This window comes from Hyposmocoma kahamanoa, unplaced genomic scaffold, assembly GCF_003589595.1.
Source record: "Hyposmocoma kahamanoa isolate Upper Pololo Valley unplaced genomic scaffold, ASM358959v1 83, whole genome shotgun sequence".
Lineage (NCBI taxonomy): Eukaryota > Metazoa > Arthropoda > Insecta > Lepidoptera > Cosmopterigidae > Hyposmocoma > Hyposmocoma kahamanoa.
The window spans coordinates 998,667-1,019,713 of record NW_020654175.1 but is presented as its reverse complement, the minus strand read 5'-3'; the positions used below and the strand labels follow the sequence as shown (position 1 = coordinate 1,019,713).

The 21,047-nt window shown below is 38.0% G+C and overlaps 1 protein-coding gene across 1 annotated transcript in view; it reads right to left on the bottom strand.

Annotated features, from left to right (window-relative positions):
- Nucleotides 1-18,585, bottom strand: part of LOC113234320 — a 28,311-nt gene extending 9,726 nt beyond the window's left edge. Inside the window, exons 1-9 of the mRNA XM_026469622.1 lie at nucleotides 18,434-18,585; nucleotides 17,408-17,528; nucleotides 15,603-15,698; nucleotides 14,284-14,418; nucleotides 13,508-13,667; nucleotides 12,390-12,481; nucleotides 8,367-8,475; nucleotides 6,263-6,346; nucleotides 4,359-4,442 (exon numbers count right to left, since the gene is read on the bottom strand). Coding sequence (XP_026325407.1) covers nucleotides 4,359-4,442; nucleotides 6,263-6,346; nucleotides 8,367-8,475; nucleotides 12,390-12,481; nucleotides 13,508-13,667; nucleotides 14,284-14,418; nucleotides 15,603-15,698; nucleotides 17,408-17,528; nucleotides 18,434-18,539 — 987 coding nt within the window. The 5' untranslated portion in view covers nucleotides 18,540-18,585. The remainder of the gene's footprint in view (nucleotides 1-4,358; nucleotides 4,443-6,262; nucleotides 6,347-8,366; nucleotides 8,476-12,389; nucleotides 12,482-13,507; nucleotides 13,668-14,283; nucleotides 14,419-15,602; nucleotides 15,699-17,407; nucleotides 17,529-18,433) is intronic.
- Between the last annotated feature and the right edge of the window lie 2,462 nt (nucleotides 18,586-21,047).

Here is a 21,047-nt window from a genome sequence, read left to right as displayed (position 1 = left end):
CCATGACCTCCTTATAATTTTTTTTTATAAACTCCACTAGTGGAGTAATTTCACAAAAAAATAATTGAATACCAATTCAATATAAATTTAATTAAAGTTAACAGCGACATCTCTAGTCAGGGCTTAGGTAGCTGTAAAGTTACCTAACTGGATGACGAAATACTTTCATAGATGGCGCTACGGCTGAAAGTCGTTGAAAACCAAATACAAAGATTCAACAACAAGCACATGGTAAAATTCGTGACGTCCGCTGGTTCATTCCGTGGCTTAGTTGGCATAGCGTCTGCCACTGTATGCTAGAAGACGTCGATTTTTTTCTGAGTGTTCGATCTTTGTATTAATAATTATAACAAACTAGTGGAGTAATTTCACAAAAAATAATTGAGTGTCAATTGAATACAAATTTAATTTACAAAAATTTGTACAGGGTCAAGAGCGCATCAAGCTTGACAGTTAAGACTGAAATCCAACTCACGATAAGAACGGTCCAAAGTACAAAGTGTCAATCGTGATGTGCTCTTGACTGTACAATTTTTTTTTCAGATTTGCCGTACGTACACCTCTGATTTATTGAGTTCATTGAGAAGTTTAAAAAACCCACAGAGCAAATTTCGCAATAAAGGTAGAAACTCAGTCTCAAGAGGTTTTGAGAGCGTTTTCAAAGTTGCCTATTATCCTTTTTTACGCAAAATGAACCATCAGAGTTGCGTAGACGCTGACGTAATGCGTATGAAAAGGCTATTAGATTTTTGCCACCAAAGCGGAGATAACCGGAGAGACTGGGACCAGTCAACATAACGGGCAAATGGACGAGCTACGGCTGTTCTTCAAATGTAATACTGATAAAAAAAATCACATTAAATAGTATCCATAAAAAAGGCGAGGGCCAAAATAAATCTTAGTGATGTGATGGAGCAATATCAATTAAAATCGAAAGCAATATCAGTATTATTATTTTTACTATATATAGGGTGAATATGAGCGCCGACAGTAGACCAACTGGCGGTGGTGCGCTGACGACAAAATGTCGGCGGCAGCGGCGGGCGTTTAAACCGATAAACAATTATACTTTTTCAAGAGGCAAAAAGTAAAAAAATAAAATAAAAGGTAAAGGTAAGATATATTCTATAGTAATTAAATGTTTCATGTTGTGTTTGCGTAGTGAAAATGACGACGCCAGATATTGACAAATTTATATTTTACACAAAACATTTTCGAATATAAAGTCACTAAGTTTTATCTCAGAAATGCCAATTTTTGGCGTCGCCATTTTCACTACGCATACAGAATACGCAAGCTTGCGCGTGCGTCCGAACGCAGCGCCTGGTGGAGCTGAACGGCGCTCATATCTAATACAGGGTGACAGGTTGAACGAGATAAATATTAAAACAGGCAAACAAGTAGCGATATCTATAAATATCTAAATATATAAACGTAAGAAAAATAAAAAATCTACTGTCATTTCACAAATACTAGACACTCTTAATGTGGGCTACTCTATGAAACAGAACTGTTGAGCGGTAGGAAATTGAATTCCCGCATGTCAAGCCTTCCTACTTAAAGAGTACTATAAAAATAATCAATTTTCCCTTCATTCCTCGCTTAGGGCAGACAAAATAGAGTCCTGACATCAATGTGTAGGATGGAACACGCCGGAAAAGAACTGTTTCTCGGTACAGGATCTTAGCACGACTAATAACATCATAATGCATCGTTATGAACGTCACTGCACTCCACTGAACTACACAAGTGAATACACAGATACGCGACGACGTTCCGTCTAACACAAGAGCTCAAGCGAACTCGGCTTGTATAATTCATGAATTACGAATATATTCCTGACACTGACCGACATGAACTAGTTCGTTTTGCACGGTTTTAAAAGTTCATCGTTCTTTTTAGTTCAGTACAAAGTAGGCACTGTCTGCGTTGATAGTTCATCTGTTTTTTATTCACAAGTTCGAGAGGGATGCACTTTTGAACGTTGCCAGCTCGTTCTAAGTCTCTAATACGTATCTACATTATGTATATAATAATAATAACAACGCACACACTCAACATAGCCCCGCAATAGGGAAACCCTGTGTCGCGGGTGCCCTGGACACACACATAGACAACCACAAATTACATCCAAACTCACGAGAGAAATAAATGTAGGTCATACAAATATTTCTCCCGGCCCGGGAATTGAACCTGGGACCTCTACGTGGCAGTCCAGCATGGTAACCATTCGGCCACGGAGGCAGTATATATTATGTAAGCTTGCAAAAAAGTAAGTTCTAATTTTTTTTGATAGGTGTGGTAGGTATCTGTACGTATAATATCAACCTACGTGTACGAGTATTCGAAATAGTTGTACCTAAATATAGATTTCTAAACATACCATTGTAACTAAAATTTTTGTTTTGTATAAAAAGGATATTTAGTTAGAATGACAGTCTTAAAATACGAAGGAAAATCAAATAGTACGGGTGGGAAACGGGTGGGAAAGCGTGTGCAGAGGCCGGTAAGCGATTGATTGACTTTGTAGGGCACTCGCTACACGTTCGATTGACGTGGTACCTCGCGCAGAGTATTACAAAATCTTAGAGGCAGTATTTTCCTTAGAGAAGAATATTTAAAAACAAGGTAGTGTTTTGTGTGTGTTTACTTATTCGATATAGGTTACCAGCTACTTCATTGGCCTTTTAAAATATTTATCTCGTTCAACTTGTCACCCTGTATACAACAATTATTGAATAATAACGCACGCTCAGAGCCCCGTACCAGGGAAGCCCTGTATCGCGGGTGCCATGGCTACACAAATAGACAACTACAGATTAGAAGAAGAAGAAAAAGTATGGTAACGCAGTAAATATAAAGTATATTGCCTCAGAGGCAAGTAAATATAAGAAACGTAACCAAAAGTATTAAATTTAGCAAATAACTATAAAAATCTTAAAATTAATCATGCTGCTGATTTGGTGGAGGCTTTTGCCAGAGTTGCCAGATCTTTAGAGGTTACTTTACTTGCATTTTTTGTAACTTACAAGAGTCTATATTACCTCAGCTTGAATTCAAATTGTTCTCATACTAAAAACGGTTCATTTAGCTTAGATCGAGAGGCAAGGCCACTGGCTTTATTTCAGAATCTATTTTTTTATAAACGCAATGTAAGCCATTTCAAAAATGTATATCGTATGGTATACGTGTACTATTTACTTCAGTTGATATAAGAATAATCATTGGTATCATTGACTTACAAATAAATGGACGACGGGTCTAATACAAAAACCACGAAAAAAATGTCCCAAGTCAACCTATTTAAACGTAGTGACACATGTAAAGGAATATGAAAAAGCTAAAACGTTGAATTCAAATTGTAATGTCATCGCAGTACTGTCTAATTTTGCTTGCTTCGCTGTCAGTCGAACAAACGAAGACTAAAGCGTGAATGACGCTCTGTATACGATTTTAAGGCCCTATAAGTTCGGACACTTTTTAGCGCGGACCCGACGTCCATATAATTGTAAGTCAATGACTGGTATGGTCTATCGTGAAAATTTTTACTAATCTTGTTTTCACACCGTATAGTAATCAGTTATATCCTCAATTTTACTATATATTTTTTCAAAGTGAATGACTCAACACTTTCACTGTTGTGCGGAACCAACCGAAGCCATTTGAAGTTGTATAGACTCTTAGTTTGAGAAGGTTTGACGTTTTATTGACCCCGTCCGTAGCAGGCGTTTTGTTATTAAACATTCTATGTCGAATTCGGCTAGAGTATAGCTCACAGGTATAGCTCTTAAGGTATAACGTTCAGCTGATCTGCCACTTGCAAAGTATTTCAATTTCTCAGAGCAATATTGAGATAATTATTAATACAAAGATCGAACAATCAGAAAAAATACTCAGAAAAAATTACTTCGATCCGGTCGGATTCGAACCGACGTCTTCTTGCATATCTTGAATAGCGACATCTCTCGCCAGGACTGGTAGCTGTAAAGGTACTAACTGGGTGATAAATCTGTCAAAGATTTCTCATAGATGGCGCTACGACTAAAAAGTCGTTGAAAGACCAAGTACAAAGACACGACGCAAGCACATAGAAAAATTCGTGAGGTCCGTTGGTTCGTTCCGTGGCTTAGTTGGTATAGCGTCTGGCACGGTATGCAAGAAGACGTCGGTTCGAATCCGACCGGATCGAAGGAATTTTTTCTGAGTGTTTTTTCTGATTGTTCGATCTTTGTATTAATAATTATAACAAACTAGTGGAGTAATATCAATTCAATAAAAATTTAATTAATATTGAGATAGTTTTGGTCGCTTTGTCACGAATCTTAAACATACTGACTTTAATTGGTTTGCAAACTTACGATTTTGGGAGCCGCTTCAACGTCTACGCTGGGCTCGTGTTCGTTCCACTGGTTTTGCGGTATCTCCGTCCACGCCACTTGTGACTGATGGTGTATAAATTGTAATGTTCATAAAAGTTATTGATAATATATAGCAATCGTTTTTTTGGCCACATAAATTTTTATTAAAAATTATACAATGCCAAACAAGACGAGTAGTGTAGTTACGCCATTATGAAGTTTCATACAAACGTAGCAACGCGGTATTTGTGTATTGCACGCCCTCTGCGCGTAGGGACACAGTGTCGAATCAAAAGTATCGATACCTTAAGATATCGGTAGTTTTGTTCCGTAAATTTTACCTACTTAAGGACAGAATAAAACATATTCTTTTTTTAAGTGAAACAAATAATAAAAGACTTGGATTAAATTGATCAATTCAATCAATCGTCGTTAAATTTCCCACTCTGTATAAACACTTAAAACCAAAAATCTATTTGGTAACAGTCTGTTTCTCGTTTTTGATATTCTATTGCCTGCTTTTGAGAACAAACCTTCTGAATATATATTTTTTTTAATTTTGAATATAGCGCAGTACTGTGATGAATACGTTATTTTTTCAAAATATCTTTTGCAATCTGTGGTATAACTAAAATAATAATGTGACAGCCCTACGCTCTGGGCATTTACGCGCCGAACGGGCGGGAGTTGCCCTACTTATCTTATAATACCATGGTCAAACGCTGAAATATTTTTTTTACTATTATGTAAACAAGTGAAGGGACGAACAATTCGTGCGCCTGATGGTAAGAGACACGCCTCTTCATAACAGTTGCAATGCCACTAAGAGCTTTAAAGCTCAAAGATCTGAGGGGCACTGCCACTGCGCCGGTCATCCTGAGACATAAGTCGACAAGTCCCATGTGCCTGTAATTTCACCAGCACCTCTACTCTTCGAAACCGGAACGCAGTAATGTTCACATTACTGCTTGACGGCAGAAATAGGTCGAACCCTTTCACAAGGGGATCTACTACTGGTAGTCGAGGCAAACATTGGAGGTAGGCATTGTAGTGTAGTTGAGTGTGGATAGTGCACTGTGTGTAACGAAATCTTAGAACTAGAATGATAATGTGTAGGAAGTGAAACTATTTTTTGAATGTCAACTGTGACCATGGGACCTGTAAAGGGCCCGAAACGTCGGTTTGTTTGAAAAAACAAATATACGCGATTTAAATCCGGAAAAATAGTTTCATTTCCTATGTGTAACAATTGCGAAAACCTAAGAACTTTTTATGAACATGACAGGCTGTGGCAGAATATCAGCGGCGTTGTCAAACACTCCACCATTTGTTGAGCTACAGATCTTTTTATCTAACACCATTATTGTTACTAAACACTGTAGAGCGTATATTTTTATTTTTACTCATTGACTTACAATTATATGGACGTCGGGTCCGCGCTAAAAAGTGTCCGAACTTATAGGGCGTTAAAATCGTATACAGAGCGTCATTCACGCTTTAGTCTTCGTTTGTTCGACTGACAGCGAAGCAAGCAAAATTAGACAGTACTGCGATGACATTACAATTTTAATTCAACGTTTTAGCTTTTTCATATTCCTTTACATGTCACTACGCTTAAATAGGTTGACTTGGGACATTTTTTTCGTGGTGTTTGTATTAGACCCGTCGTCCATTTATTTGTAAGTCAATGTTTTTACTTATTAATGTGTGAAGATAAACGATTTCATTATTATTATAGATAGTAAGCGGTAGTAGCAAAAGCTCTCGCTCTTTTCTCAAGGCAAACATCGTGATGACACCTGCCCGTCGAAGGGCATCAGTGGGAAAAATGATAGGCTGACAATGAATATGGTCAATTTCATGAAAGACGGGCGCGTTTGATTTATTTGCATCAAATTGCTTACCTTACTAGGTAGTTGAGCCCTCTGTGTCACACTGGCCGCATTGGAGTAGTATTTTTCATCTGATCCCGTCTCCTGGGCTTGCGGCTAACGAAACAACAGAAATTTATCGTCAGTACTCTTTTATTTATTTGTTGAGAATAGAATAGAATACGTTTATTTGCCAGAATGCAGTAAATATACAGATCTTAAATTAATTTAGGTACAATGTAGGGTAAAACCGGAATAGATGCCGCAGTGGGATTGGTGCCTCGTTTTCAAAAAACCTAACTTCCCCAAATCGCAACAAAGATTAATTTGTTTAAATAAGGAGTATAGACACCACTCATCAAAGTTCCTGCAGGACTTCGTGTGGAATGGACGCGTTTGGATTGTCCATGCATTTATCTCAGCGACGAATACGACAAATGGTTCAAATTTTCAGACTCTAGTATTTACTGTCGCATAACTTTGTAAGGTATAATAAATTCCATTTTATTTTTATTGTAACTATACACTGTTCATTAACTGCGGACCTAGGAGTCAATAATCGCTCTTTTGTATATAGCCTAGTTATAGGAAATGAAACTATTTTTCCGGATTTAAATCGCGTATATTTGTTTTTTCAAACAAACCGACGTTTCGGGCCCTTTTCGGGGGCATGGTCACGGTTGACTGAGGTGGTACAGTCTTCAATGGTCACGGTTGACTGAGGTGGTACAGTCTTCAACCAGTTATGTCTAATATTAATGTAAACCACTTTTCACTATAGTTACAATAGTTGTTAATTAAATACCTTATTTTTAATTTTACAAACGAAACATTCCAATTTACGCTACATTAAGTTTTACAAATTATTTTATTGAATGAATTTTTATTAAGTTAATTTATTATTAATAGAAATTAGAATAAACTAAAAAAAAGCATATAAAGCAAGTCCTACATGCGAATAAGTTGAAGATTCCACGACAATGCCGCAGGCCCCGTGTGAAACCACCAACAGTCGAGCGAAGACCAGCCATCTTACCTTACGTGAGAGGTGTTACAGACAAGATCGGAAGAGTCCTCAGGCGTGCATCTATCAAGACCTATTACAAGCCCCTGAGGAAGATTTCTCAGTTCCTGAGACCCGTGAAATGTAACATCCCCTTACAGAATGCAGGAGTTTACAAGCTTGACTGTGAGTGCGGTCTCTCTTATATTGGACAAACAAACGAAGTATTTGTACCCGCGTCAAAGAACATATAGCTGATGTCAAACACCGTCGCGTAATAATTAGATGTCAAAATAATATCGTAACATGAATAACGTCAATGACGTCTAATGTCAATAATTAGACAATGAATTTAGGGATTTATCATTTTAAAATTCAGACACTGTATAGTACATTTTATTAGTAAGTAACTTGTTTAATTGTTTTTTAAATAGCATAAGGTTTTTCTCAGACCTTAGTGCTTCCGGTAAATTGTTGTAAATTTTTGGCGCCATTACAAAAATACTTTTCTGCATGAGGGTAGTTTTACAGGCTTTCAAACGAAGTTGGTCATATCGTCTTGGCTTCAGAGTTTGTGTAAACAAGTGTAAGTGCATTCGGATATACACGGCAGTTTCGTAGATATAAAGTGAAGGAACAGTCAGTAGTCGAAGATCTTTAAAATATGGTTTGCAGCTATTTGTTCTCTTCAAGGCCTTTAAAGTGTTAAAGATGTACATAAAAATTCTCATTTTTCACATAATCTATTTCACCGACTAACTCCGTAAACGCTGTTGGACAACGATATCGTATCCTACTCGGAATCGATAGAACTGTAATGTTCTGAATAGCTAAAAAAAGTGCCCTTCGATATCCAATTGAACGATTCTGTTAAAATATTAAAGAGTTCTGAATCGGAGTCCAAACCCTGTACCCCCGTTCTCCGTCAACATCCGTCCGAAAAAATTATACTGTCAAATAAGTAATAAGACACAATCTTTTGATTTGGTCGAGTATTATACTAATTTGACAGTAATTGTTTCGGATAGAGAACGGGGGGTCACCCCAAGTTCGAGGAACGGATGCGGCCGTAAATCCGTTTTGGTCGAAATTCTCGATACATTCCCGTGCCCAATAGACTTGTCGGGTACTTACTCTGTCCGGAGTAGATTCATCCTGATCTTCAGGCTGAGTAGCAGGATCCATGGCAGCATCCTCTTCAAAGATTCTGCTTCTTGGCGCGTGTTTTTTTCCCCGTTTTTGTCTGTGAAATTAAAAAACAATGTTCTTTAAATAAGTTAAGATCCCAATAACTGTGATGGAATTGTTTTTATCATTCGAGGCATTTTTGGAACTCATTATGCACTAACTTTCTCCGTGATCTACCACCATCCTACGCATAGGTTTAGTTTTCGATTCCTGGGCTCGGGGCATGGAGTATATAACAAGAAATAGATGCGAAATAAGGGCCATCTATCCATTTCTGGCAACGCATTAGACAAATTACCCTTATCTATATATACCTATCACTCTTAAATATCAACTCTCGTTTCCACTGAAATTACAAATTAGAAAGCTGAAATAGTACAGCGCCAACAACTGACCTGTGTGTACGTCTCCGTATATTTAAAAAAAAATCTGTATTAATTGTAATAAAAATAATATCTCTAACAATGGCGTGCTGTTGTTGTGGTGTGGGGGAAAACAGCAAAACATCTAATTACAAAACAAACGGAATAAAATTTCATCGGTAATTAAATATTAAATATGTAATTTTTCAATTTTCGTCCATTATAGCAAAGCTCAAATTCAACTGGTCGATTTGAAGTGAAACAATTGATAACACCCGTCAATTGTTTCGAATTCGGGCTAGCCAATCGGAGCGCAGTTGTCACTGAAATGATTTGGCAGAATAATTTTTTAACATATTAAATGACGTTGCGTCTCTCAACAAACGTCAGTTGTTGGCGCTGTAGATACTATTTCAGCTTTCTAATTAGTGATTTCAGTGCAAACGAAAGTTCATATTTAAAAGTGATATAAGACCTATTTCGGCTTATATACACGGTAAAAACAGATTACTTAGAAAAAGACAAAATTCTTTTTATGAAGACAAATTTATTAAATCCAACAAAACGATTCTCTCCCTATAGACGCTAGAGAATAATTACTTGATAATAGTAAAAAAACGTCTCAAAAGTGTATTTTCGTTACAAGACAGAAATATTTAATCCAAGAGCAAATTAATTTACTTCAAGTCACAAAGCCACTCTAGATTCAACAAAATATTTATTTGTTATTAGAAATGTCCGATTTTGATTTGAAAAAAAAAAGAATGAAAAATTGAGAGGTACTTAATTATTTGACTGAACATTTATGTTTTCTAATATCAAAAAGGATAAATTTACAGGGTTATGGACCCAACAGTGCCAAACCTTAAAGTAGCAGAAATAGGATGGAAATATGGAATCTTCTCAAATACTTGAGGACCATCCAGTGCCGTATAAATGCTACAGCGGCAGAAAGCACTAACAATTCCAAATATATGAGATGACTTTATACTATTGAAGTTAACAAAACGATAGCGCGTTTCAGAGTACATCTAATGCCATCTAGCAGTGGCGTGATGGAACTAATTGCATGTTATGCTTGTTACAAGTGTAGTTTGATTTCATGCTGTAACCAAATTTCTTAAATTATGACTATAAAGAACACCCTAACAAACTAGAGATACTACGTATTGTTTCTTTGGATAAATGACTGTTTATGATTTTTATGATTACAAGCACAAGTAAAAGTAATCGTTACCGCGTGCGCCTTCGGCGACATGTCACGACAAGATTGACTATGAAAACGCAACGAAATGTTGCTTTAAGAATATACTCTAGAATTTAGAATATTAATCTGAATAGAAAACTACTTCTTTTTTTGTTTAAGAATATATTTTCTTAAAATACACCCAAGAAATTTTGAATTCATTTAAGATTATTTAAATTTGATGTAAGAGGTAAAAATTTCTTGATATAAGTAATGTCCAATTAATTGATTAGAAATGAAATAAAATCTTGAAGTGAACGTATTTGTCTCAAAGTTAGAATAAAGTTAAGAGTAAAATTGTATTAGAAAAAGATAAACAGTATTTTTGTAGTGACAATATTTTATTACTTTTAATAAATATTTTTTCAGAATTAACAAATATTTTGAGAAATTGTTCTTTCTTATTAGTAGAAATCCTTTTTTTCTGTGTACTCGATGTTATATCGAAACAACTTAAAAATGTCCAAGGGATCAGGTGGTGGCGAAATTTCAGACTCATGGGCCTGGTCAATCAACTGCTCAATCGTTGCTAATTAAAGCTCTGAGTGGCACTGCACCTGCTACAGATAGGCCTGTCCTGCTGCAAGTACGAAAGCAAAAACAACTCCGGGAGGATTAACCAGAGATCCCAGACCAGAACCAATCTAAAAAGGTTTGTTTGCGGAATTGGTTTTACCGGGATTCCAGAAATTCCTAATCAATAACGCATAGTACTACCTGCTAGCTCATCGGGGTCGTAAAAAGTATCTTGCATCAATTGCGAATTTTTGTAAACTCAAGTTGGAAATAATTATTAATACAAAGATCGAACACAGAAAAAATAGCATCGATCCGGCCAGATTCGACCGACACATCTAGCTAATCGTGTCTGACGCTATGCCAACTAAGCCACGTAAACCTAAGCCAGTATTAATAATTATAACAAACTAGTGGAGTAATTTCACAAAAAACAATTGAATATCCATTCAATACAAATTTAATTACAATTAATAGCGACATCTCTAGCCAGGGCTCGTAGCTGTAAAGTTACCTAACTGGGTGACGAAATACGTTCACAGATTTCTCATCTGAGTGTTCGATCTTCGTATTAATAATTACAACAAACTAGTGATGCAATTTCGTTAAGTAGATAATAGTGTTGCCATATCCCTTGAATTGAAAATTACATTTCGTAACCTGAAAAGTTACATTTTTGCAGCTAAAGTCTCATTTTTGTTTTTATATAAAAAAAATATAATTAAAGAAAGCGTACTCGTAAAATGTAACTTTTGCACACTGTGGTGTATAGATAAAATGTACCAGACAGTAGACAACATAAATGAACTGTGACTCGCCGTTTCCCCCATTACGACACTAGACAGTGGTGTGAGTGATGCGCTATCCCTGTACTATGTAGCGTAGACGTCACACTCACAAAAATGTACCTTTTCAGGTAACGAAAATGTAATTTTCGATTCAAGGGCCTTGGCAATACTGGTGATTACTAAGTTCTGTTTACACGAAGACGTTTAATGGTGAAAAGGTGAGGTGATTTAGCCCACGTGATAATAGCGAATGTTTACACGAAGAAACTTTTTAATATTCTTTAATCGTATCTTTGAGACTAGAAACTCTCCGTGTAAAAGGGCCTTAAGCGTGGTATTTTACTACGAATTCAGTGGCAAAGAAACAGAAGAGAGAGAGAGAGAGAGAGAGAGAGAGAGAGAGTAACAGAAGAGTTCGTTCAAGGAAGTACTGCCGCCACCGTGTCTATTCCTGCCGCCAAGCAGTAAATGTGAACACCACTGGGTTTCGATTTTGAAAGGTATGAAATTACAGGAACATGAGAAATGACAGCCTTAGAATATCGATCATTGGTGCCATCTACTTACTTACTTTGGGATCAGAGCAATGTGATGTCTAATATTTATTTATTGTTATTTATTTACTTCAGTCTGCTCCAGTCCAAAATGCTAAGATGGGCGGGCGGCGTTACAAGACTAAACCACGTCAAAAACATCAACATCAGAGGCAGTTCTATCCCGATCAATCTATCCCGAAAAAGTTAGTGGAGCTCCGTGTGAGAGTTTGTCCCTAGAAGTACTGCCTTACCTATTTCTGCCGCCAAACAGCAATGTGAGCATTACTGTGTTCTGGTTTTGAAGGTTAAGGGTGCTGGTGTCTCAGGGTGACGGGCGCAGTGGCACTGTCCCTCAGATATTTGCGATTTAAAGCTCTGAGTGGCACTGCAACTGCTACGGATAGGCGTGTCGCTTAACACCAGACCCATGACTTGTTTGTTCCGTCACTTGGTGTCATAGAAAAGAAGAATTCCCTAGGAAGTGCTATTGTTAGACAACCTTGCTAATGATATAAAATTACCTTGTATTTGAACTCCCGAAGTTAGAGCCAGTAAAATCGTTTCCGCTTTTCTTGGTGTGGTCTTTGTTCTCGATGCCAGTGGATAACGCTATCTGTGAAGTAATTTTCATCATCACACTCACTGCTGGGTATAGGCCTTCTCTTTTGCACGCCAGCTCAATTGTGTGCGAGTTACATTCACAATCTTCCGGCCACCCTGAAGATATCGTCCGACCACCTCGGTCCATCGGTCGTCGTCCCGCCTAGCAACGCGTCCTGCCCATTTCCATTTTAAGCTCGCGATCCGCATACCGACGTCTACGACTTTTATTCACTGTTATATCTCCACGTTGGGTATACGGTCGACATATTAATTTTACCATAATAACCATTGACTTACAATTATATGGACGTCGGGTCCGCGCTAAAATGTGTCCGAACTTATAGGGCGTTAAAATCGTATACAGAGCGTCATTCACGCTTTAGTCTTCGTTTGTTCGACTGACAGCGAAGCAAGCAAAATTAGACAGAACTGCGATGACATTACAATTTAAATTCAACGTTTTAGCTTTTTCATATTCCTTTACATGTCACTACGTTTAAATAGGTTGACTTGGGACATTTTTTTCGTGGTTTTTGTATTAGACCCGTCGTCCATTTATTTGTAAGTCAATGATAATAACATATTATTTCCTTATTGGTGCAAGCAATAAGTAATTGAGCAGCAGCAGAGATCGCAGTAGAGCTCTTTGTGCAAGGGTTCGTCCAGGGAAGAACTGATATGAGAATTATTCCGTACCGGTTTTTACAGGTGCTGGTGAAAATACCAAGTGACCTGACCTGTCCGATCGAAGTAACGTTTACATTATTGCTTGGCGGAAGAAATAGGTGAGGTTGCAGTACTTCCCTGGACTCTCTCTCACTCCTGAACTCTTTCACAAGGAGCGTTCCTGCTACGAGTACTGTCATAGGATCTTGTTAACTTTATATCTCAGGGTGATGGGGGTACTGGTAGTGCCCCAGGTGGTGGTGGTAACACTGCAACTGTTATAGATAGGCGTGTTGCTACCACCAGGCGCACAACTTGTTAATTCGACTCGGTAACGTAGAGTTTGGAAATAGATCTGCTTAAAACTTACAACTATGTCTGGCGCAGGCACCGATCTAAGTTCGGATCTAGGCTTTACTTCGTTACAGTCCGGGCTTGGTGTGGGTGCGATCTTTGTAGAGCGCAGCACTTTCTCCTTTTCACCTTCTGTATCCGTCTGCAGCTCGTACACTGGACCTTCGTCTGGGATCCTGCAAGTTATAAATTAAAATATGAAAATGTCTCACCTTGGGGGCAACCAACGTTTTTACCGATACCGGGCTGTCACAAAATTATAAACCGACTTCAAAAAAGCTTCTCATTTCGACTGTACATTTTTTTGTATATGTTACGAGATTACCCAGGCATTTGTGAACGGATTTCGATGATTCTTTTCAATTGGAACCGGTTTATTGCATTTCACCCACTTTTCGTTTAACCGATTTCAATAAAACCTTGCAATTATGCATTTGCATGTATGTATTTCTTTCCGAATTCCATTTCGGAATTTCGAAGGCAGGAAAACCATACAAATCACGGACTTATCACACACATACAGTACTATTCAGTTCGATTTTTTGCGATTCGAAATTTCGTATGGTAGGTTATGCATTTGGAATTCCGCACGGATAAGGCCGTTCCGAATGCAAGAATGTACATCCGTAATCTCGAATTGATATTCCGAAACGGAATTCTGACAGAATGTGGCCAGGCTTAGTTCTAGCCCCGATTAAAACTCAAATCTGTAGGTTTTCGTGCTTGGAGAGTAGAGCATAAGTGACGGGACCAGTAGGCTGCCACTAATGAGGATGATATCAACGAACTTACTTGGGCAAAAATGACGTGTCTCCTGGAGGCGGTTTCTTCATTTTGTACATATGACTCCACGGTGCTGCTGGCAGCGTCTCCCACGGCTGGCCCAGCACTCTGGTCCACACTTCTCCTCGCACCACAACCAAGCACCTGTTCAGCATAAGTGACACTGTAATTTGAAACTATCATATCGTCATTCAAAACTCTCTCTTTAGGTATCTTTTTCTTCTATAATATAGAAGAAGTTCTATCTTCATCCTATCGTTATGCGACTCTAGGCCGACCCTCGGCACAACATGTATTTTTCTTCCACCTCATACTCACTCCTTTCTTAACTTATCCATGTCATCTTTCACACAACCCATTCACCTTTTCTTTGGCCTTCCTTTCCCCTTGTATCCCTCCACATTCTCTCTTTATGTATCTACGTAGATCAAATTCTTTTTGGAGATACTGGAACTGACAAAACACTTTGCAGGGAAACGATTCGATGATTGTTTAAAGCTAACAGCACCTCAAGGCGAGCAGAAAAGGGGATTGTGTGAGTGAGCAATTCATCAGTTTCAGGAGTTACTGATGAATGGAATAAATTAAATATTGCAATTAATATAGCGATATCTCTCGTCAGAATCTGGTAGCTGTAAAGGCACCTGACTGAGTGAATAAACTTTCATAAGTGTGTCACAGGTGGCGCAGAAAAACGCCGTTTCAAGCCAAAGCACATCTTTTTCTGCATTGGTTCGCTGCTACGTCTTCAGTATCTTGCTTTTTGGTACGGAGTCTTGGAGCTTGATCTTGGATGATCAAAAGTGGAGTCCTTTGAGATGCGGCTATACAGACGTATTCTTGACATATCGTGGGCACAAAAGTTCACCAATGTGAAGGTTCTTCGTCGAATGGGAAAAAATTTGGAAATACTCAGAACTGTAAAGGAAAGAAAGCTGCAGTATTATGGCCACGTAATTAGAGGCAATAGATACCACATTGTAGGGGAAAATCCAAGGAAATAGTAGTCGTGGCAGAAGGAAAACCTCGTGGTTGAAGAATCTGAGAGATTGGTTTCACCTTAGCACACGTTCTCTCTTTCGTGCGGCTGCTTCAAAAATAAGAATAGTTATGATGGTCGCCAACCTTTGTAGAGAAGCAACACACTAAGAAGAAGAAAGGTCTGCAGCAAGCATGCAAATAAATTTGTAAGATCTACTACTCAGTCAATTGGGAAGAGCTCCGGTCTGGCAACAGCCGTTGGCAGAGTAACGTCAGATCGAAGGAATTTTTTTATCCCTGAAATGTTTTTTTTAGTTACCAAAGAAATCTCAGCGTTTAAAACTCACCTAAGTCTTGTGCAACAATAAGGAAACTGCATGTTGGTATCTTCCACCACTTCTTCGCATTCGATGGCTGACTCCGGGGCTTCAACTCGCTTGCAACTAAAATGTTCAAATCCAGTTTATTCTTTGTATCTATAGTTCAGATACAAAGGTAAGGCGGCTTGCATTAATATTATATAACCTGTTAGATGACTAAAACCATCTCAGTCAGCCGTGAATATGGGACCTGGTAAAGGCCCCGAAACGGTGGTTTGTTCTAATATAGTCTCGTTCTTAATTCTTTATTTAACGCCCTTAATACACAATGTACTATTATAATTGTAATGATAAATTGGTGAAAACACTAAACTGTCGTTGAGGAGGTAACAAATCGAAATATTCTCAATACTATACACTTAGATTTGTTAGTTAGTATATATATATAGCGCATTCGAGGGTATTTCTTGTGGACATCACCATCCCGCATGACGAGGGTCTCGTGAAAGCTGAAACCGAGAAACGCCGGAAGTATCTCGACCTGGCGCATGAGATCACCGACATGTGGGATGTGGCCTCCACTGAAATAATCCTAATTGTTTTGTCCGCAAATGGGTTAATTCCAGTCAGTCTTTCTAACAGCTTGAGGCGGTTGGATGTCTGTGGCGTGTCGATTCCAGCACTAATGCAGAAGGCGGTCCTGCTCGATACGGCACGTATTGTTCGCCGGTTTTTGAAGTTTTGAATTTGTTGTCGAAACTAAGAAAATTAAAAGTACAGACTTTGTTTCTTGATAATGTTATTGTGTAAACAATCAACGCCTGAACAAGAGCAATGTGGTAAAAACCTTGTTAAAAATGTAATAGCTGCCATCTGTTGGCCTTTTCGAATATTATTACAATCGCATCGCAGGTTTGCTTGGTACCATCTATTGGTCAGCGTTAAGGATCCAAATAAGCGTCTGAATAGGCCATTGAGTATATAACCAGAAATAGAGACGAAATGTCATTTAATTTGTTTGAAAACTATTCTACTATATAATTACTGTGACAACTGTACTCCGATTGCCAAGCCCGAGTTCGAAACAATTGACGGGTGTCGTCAATTGTTTCACTTCAAATCGACCAGTTCACTTGAGCTTTGCTATAATGGACGAAAATTGCAAAATTTACATATTTAATTACCAATGAAATTTGATTCCGTTTGTTTTGTAATTAGATGTTTTGCTGTTTTTCCCACACCACCGAATAGAACAGCATTGTTAGAGATATTATCTTTATTACAATAAATACAGAATATTTTTGGAATATACGGAGACATACAGACAGGTCAGTAAAGTTGTTGGCGCTGTCTACATTCAGTGCAAGCGAGAGTTGATATTTATAAGTAATGTATCACTGATAAGTTACCAGGAATGTAAGGCCATTATTTCATCTCTATTTCTGGTATATAACCAGGTATATAACACGATGGAATAAGCGAAGTTACGAGTGCGACATAATCATTGTATGAGATTGAATATCTTATTAGTAAGGAAGAAATATCTCTAATTGATCCTAGATTTGAGATGAAGTAAGTTAGTTAATCTGCTTGAACTAAGTATAAAGATCTTGTATTGCATTTCTCATTACGTCTTCAGAGTTGTCAAAACTGAATGACGTTTTGATAACTCTGAAGCATTTACGCTACGTCGAGATCGTCATTACGTCCTGCTCAATCAAGTGTAGACTTGCGATGCCATCATCCAAAATATCAATGATTACAGTGTATTAACTTGTGATTGATCTTGAGGCCGTGTGACTTAGGTATTATAGCTTAGTTGATCATCTTACCCGACTGTATAAATAGCGAGGTTCCTTCCTCCAGGCTGGCAACGATGTCGTGTACAGGAGTACGCGTCAGCCCATTCTGAATACGCGGCGTGTTTTTTCATAGTCCTCGGGTCCGTGCAGTCTTTGGAACACAAAGATGGAAAAACTTTCAAAGTTTTCTCACAGGTCTGAAAAACCGTTTAACAAAGATCGGCAGCAAGCACAGAGAAATTCGTGAAAGGTCTGCTGGTTCGCTCCGCAAATTAGGTTGTCATGACAAATTAATTAAATTCTGTTAAGTTAAAGAACATCATAACCGAACATAAAACGCAACTATGAATCCATTATTATTAGAATATACAAATAACACATGGTTTCATTGACGTTTATAATAGAAGTAAAGTTTTTAAATTTTTCTCGTATTGGCTCTACCGTTGTATCATTAATAAGATATTGTTAATTCTCACACGCTGTGAAGTTAGCTCAACGGAAAACAGTTTGTGATGGGACACGTGGAAAATCCAAAGTCGAGAAATAATTTAACCTTATTCGTGGGCAGCATTCTATTTACGAAATCAGCTATTTAAGTTGATTTTAACTATAACTATGATACAATTAACACTGATTAAAATATATCGATACATTTTAACATCGATTCTAGATTTGACTGATCGTTTCCCATCACTAACTTTGACATGTGTCATTTTAATTATTTTAAATTTTACGCAATATAGCGCAAGGTTGTGTATGGACTATATTTTTTTTCTTTTCATAATATCAAGAGACGGCAGGAACAAGTCGTTTGCCTGATGATTCATTACACGCCTGTCCATAACAGTTGCAGTGCCACTCAGAGCTTTAAATCGCATAGATCTGAGGAGCACCGACACTGCACCCGTCACCCTGAGACATAAGTTGATAAGTCCCATGTGCCAGTAATTTCTGTAATCTTATTCAATACTTGGATGATATGGATGATTTAGATAAAACGATATCGAAACTTCTGTGAGTTTAAATGGTAAATAAACTTTTTAATAATTAACTTACATTGGTCTCTAAAAGTGCTCTCTGTTACGGCTGCACTCGCAAAAACGTGGCCTAATAACGATGTAAATACAATGAAGAACATGTTTTTGTAATTATTTAGCGTCATAATTATATTAACACCCCGTATACATTACAGTCTTTGCACTTTTGAGGGCGAAACTGAAATGATCGTGTATGTTTCAAAATATACTCACAGACGTGATAATGTTGTACAATTGTGTTGAAAAGTTTTTGTTTTTTGTTTTTCTTTCTTTTTGTTCCAAGGTGGTGTGAAGGTTAGATTATCTTTATTAGTCCATGCTAATAGAAATGGTAGTAAATTAATTTGTTATTCACCAAACCCAGTGAGGGTTAAATCGTGCACAATAGCTGCGCTTGTGTTGATTTTTTTTTCAGCTAATTAAATAATTAGGATTGGTTTTTCTTTGCAATCACAAGCTCTCCCCACAACATGTCAATCCATCTCAGCATCATGTGACGCAAAACAAAAAATATATTACTCCAATAGTTTGTTATAATGTTATTATTGCAAAGATCGAATATTTAGAAAAAAAATGCTTCGATCCGGCCGGATTCGAACCGACCTCTCCTAGCAAACCGTGTCAGACGTTATACCAACTAACGGACCTCACGAATTTTCCCATGTGCTTGTCGGATCTTTGTTCTTGGTTGGTTTTCATGGTAGAGTTCTAGGCCACAGTTAACTGCCTTCGTGGTTGAACGGTTACCATACCGGACTACAACGCAGATGTCCCAGGTTCGATTCCCGGGCCGGGAGAAATATTTGTATGACCTACATTTATATCTCCCGTGAGTTTGGGTGTAATTCGTGGTTGTCTATGTGTGTCCATGGCACCCGCGACACATGGGTTTCCTTAATGCGAGGCTATGTTGAGTGTGTACGTTATTATTATTACAGTAGTCTAGTGCATGCCATCGATATGATAAGAAGATCAATTCGTCGCGCGCTTTCCGTGATATCTCCTGTAGAATACCCTTCAAGACTGCAGTTTGTAAATAAATAAATATTTCCCATAGAATACACTTTTCTTCACAGCAGTCGACGGATTGAATACGGTCGTAAAGAGGGTTGCTTACAAACAAAAGTCTGTATATCCGGGCTTTATGAGGAAAACAAGCAACTTTGAATCTTATCCACCGCGCAATAAAGGAAAAAAGGAAACCCAATGTTTAATCATTGTGCAGAGAAGAATATACCTAGAAACAGTTGTGATTGTTTTATTTTCCACCACACCATCATCATTTATTGATTACAGGTGTACATTCAAGTAACTTAAATTGTGTTAGCAATAGTTTCAACAAACTATTGCTAACACAATTTAAGTTACTTTCTCAACGAGAAAGAGTTCGTTTTGGGAAAATAAAAAAACAATTTCTGCTGCCGAGCAGTAATATGAACATTTCTGCGTTCTGGTTTTGAAGGGTGCTGGTGAAACTAAAGACTTAAAGAGTGAAGAGTGTCGCTTACCACCAGACGCACGACATGCTCGTCTCATCACTTGATTTTTACTAAATCAATCGTTCAGAAAATTAACAGACCTTGTTTATTATGATAGCTAATTTATTTATTATTGCTAATATGTACCATTTGTTCTAAATTGATCTAACATATACTAAATCTATGGATCTAACAATGTTGTTGGTATCACGAATTCCCTGGTAGAATATAAATACTAATACGTGTATAATTTAAGCTTGTATTAATATGAACGCCCCAATTTTTTTTTATATACTACATCTCTTATAATAATAATAATAACGCACACACTCAACATAGCCCCGCATTAAGGAAACCCTGTGTCGCGGGTGCCATGGACACGTACATAGACAACCACAAATTACACCCAAACTCACGAAAGAAATAAATGTAGGCCATACAAATACCTCTCCCAGCCCGGGAATCGAGCCTGGGACCTCTGCGTGGCAGTCCGGCATGGTAACTGCTCGGCCACAGAGGCAGTCAAAAAATTATTGTTAATATCATTGTATCGGGACTGAATGTTTGTGGTAACGGCGTTGTTTCCGATTCGTTTTTGTAATATCAAATGACGGGACGAACAAGTCGTGCGCCTGGTGGTAAGCGACACGCCTGTCCATAACAGTTACAGTGCCACTCAGAGCTTTAAATTGCAAAGATCTGAGGGGCACTGCCACTGCGCCCGTCACCCTGAGACATAAGTTGACAATTTACTGTTACTTCACCTATCTTTCAAATGCGGAAAACAGTAATGTTGACATTACTGATTGGCGGCAGAAATAGGTAAGGCGGCAGTGCTTCCCTGGACGACCTCTTTCACAAGTTAATTAAGTCATTGTGAAGTAGTTTATTTTTTTTTTGATATTGAAATAACTATTGTAAATGATGAATATGTAACAATGTTTATTTAGAAATATCAGTACCTATACTTTCTTTATTCATTCTCATTAAGGCGACTACGGGTGCAGCTCTCTCCCTACGCGGCGAGCTTGTTAGCACGAGCTCGTGGGAAAACGGGCCGTATGAAGACGCCTTTAGGGGAATCTGTAGTGGCGGATTTGCAGTCTTGGCAGCACTAGGCCCCAGGCCATGTAATCAGCACCGGCCGCCCTTTTC